Below are 2560 nucleotides of genomic sequence, written 5' to 3'. Positions count from 1 at the left end.
CAAATAATTCATATATATATAAGCAAACAAATACAACGAATTCCATTAATTTGGAGAAAGCTAATGATTAAGTATATCGAAGTAAGATACAGGAATTAAGGGATAAGTTTTAAATGCTGTTTTGTCAATTCTGAAAACTTGATTGATCGGCTTTGCACACAGCACAAAAACGTACTTATTTTAAGGGCTTCTCCTATGAAATGTGCAATTTTGTATGCCTTTTTGAGCTAGTGTTTCTTCTTTCTACCGTGAGTTTTACTGACAACCTTATGATTCAGACACGCATTCAAATGCTATGTCAGCACCCCCTTCGAATTCAATGGATAGTCAGACCGAAATGTCTATTGAAAATAATCGATCTTTGCAATCTAAAAAGCATCAGGCTGGTTGCCTTCATGATGTTGTTCCCACTTCAACGGCAATTTTAACACCGCAATCTGTCTCAACTTTTCGACGCTCACCACGTTTTCTGGTAATATTTTCTTTTTTTTTCCACCTACTTTTGATTATGTTTGATGTATAATTGTTTGAGCTTTTGTTTTTTTGTCCAATAATTTGAGGCATTTACATATCTACCACCAAATTCCTATGCATTTACATATCTAACACCTAAGCTTTGCTTTCTACATTTATACTACCCAAACCTTTCATATAACATAAAAAATGTTGTTATTTTAACCTTTATAATATGAAATATAGCTTCTCATGCATAGATAAGGTGGCACATATGCCTTCTCCAGTTATGTAGAGGACATCATTTGTAACATATTATTCATGCTATTGGAATCATTACATACATGTTTAGCTATGTGATTTTTTTTTCTTTTCCGTTTTCAAAACTTACCTATGCGTGCGTGCAAGATTTTTGTTTCACTGCGAGCTCCCCCTACCTTCGCTAATTTCAGCATGAAAGAGAGTTAATATTAATTTTAAAATTTTATGTGGCATCATTTGTAAACTTACATTGCCTCATTTAATCTAAACCAAAATTATCAACGAATCAATCAAATATTTTTAACAGTTTGGTTTTTCCTGAATAATTGGTGGAGAGTGGGATAATTTGGCAATTTTGATTCTACATTTTGATGAATAAATCTAACGCCCAATTGCACATCCCCGGCTTTCATGATCACGTCACACAGCGTAAGATTATCCGAGCCTTCTTAGCCCTCCTATAGAAAATGTCTACGGTTTGATTGTGAAAATTTAAGGGCTTATTTGGGATCCTTTTTTTTTTCTTTTTTAAGCATGTTTGTTCATTACTTTTTTTTTGTATGTTTTTTTTTTGTTTTAAAATAAATAAACTTATTTTAAGAATACTCAAAGTATCTAAAAATTATTTTGAGTGTTTTTGAAAATAATTAAACCTGCTATAACATATCAAATATATTTTATTTCAGATTAAAATATAAACAAAATAAAATAAAAATAAAAAAATGATCCCAAATGGATCTTAAATGCACCACTTATCTGGTACTCGGTTTGATCTTTTACTTCAGTTTTTCCGATCAAACTGATGACCACTTTGGATCACTAATGTTTATCATGAAACTATTTCTGTCTCATAATTAACATTTATATTGTATCATTCATTATCAGCTAATCTGTTTCCGCTTTCCGTTCAAATTGCTTCTATGGTGAAACATTAACCATATAACATTGTTGATTTATAGGCCAAAAAGCTACCTTGAAAAAGGCATTATCTGCTAATATCGATCTAAGGTGAAGATAAATCCAAAAGATGGTGAAAAAGATTTGGCTGGATGAATGAATGTTTTCTGTCCTGTTAAATAGCTTGTGCATGTCTGGTGAGTTTTTTTGAATTATAGTATGGCTTGATTTGTAATAGCAGTAGGTATCTGTATCCCTTGCTCTCTATATTATTTTATTTTTCTTTTAGAAAAGACTAATAATGAAGCAAGGAGATGCTAACTGGTGTAAAATGGGAACAAGCTCCTTTTAGGATTTTAGAAACTATCCTGTCTCTTGTTTGTTAGGCTGCTTTATTATTATTATTATTAGTGAAACTTCCGCATTCAATGCATCTATGGACAATGAATAAGAGGAGAGCATGCCTGTATGCACGCTCTCTCCTCTTATTCATTGTTTGTAGGTGCGTTACACGCACCTAATATTTTACCCATCCCAGCTGCTTCTTTATGCTCGCGTGTACTGAACCTTGAGAAGCTATTTCCACCTTGCATGTAAGAAATTATTATTCTTATGTGGCATTTACATATACCATCCACCCAATTCCTGTGTTATTTTATATCTAACACTTGAATTTTATTTCTACATTTATATCGCCTAGATTTTTCAAATCAATATACATGTAGAAACTGATCCTTTAGTTGCTTAATGTGACAAAAATGGCTGGTTTTATTGGCGATTTCGGGGTTACTTTGTTGCAAATATTAGAGATATTTACATGCAATTCAAATACATTGTAAATTAAATATGTTAAAACTGCTTGCACACCATCGCTACGCACGCACGCGTGCGCACTAATGCCGCTACGCACTCACACATCACTCCAAGACCACGCACGTGGATGCCTATC

General features: G+C 32.8%; 1 protein-coding gene across 1 annotated transcript in view; it reads left to right on the top strand.

Annotated features, from left to right (window-relative positions):
- LOC110022201 (kinetochore protein spc25) overlaps positions 1–2240 on the top strand; it is a 43755-nt gene extending 41515 nt beyond the window's left edge. Inside the window, exons 7-8 of the mRNA XM_020721030.1 lie at positions 279–472; positions 1674–2240. Of these exons, the coding sequence (XP_020576689.1) occupies positions 279–472; positions 1674–1691 (212 nt within the window). The 3' untranslated portion in view covers positions 1692–2240. The remainder of the gene's footprint in view (positions 1–278; positions 473–1673) is intronic.
- The last annotated feature ends 320 nt before the right edge of the window (positions 2241–2560 follow it).

This window comes from Phalaenopsis equestris, unplaced genomic scaffold (genome assembly GCF_001263595.1).
Source record: "Phalaenopsis equestris unplaced genomic scaffold, ASM126359v1 Scaffold000174, whole genome shotgun sequence".
NCBI lineage: Eukaryota > Viridiplantae > Streptophyta > Magnoliopsida > Asparagales > Orchidaceae > Phalaenopsis > Phalaenopsis equestris.
The sequence above is the reverse complement of the archived record's forward strand: the minus strand, read 5'-3'. Positions and strand labels throughout refer to the sequence as shown.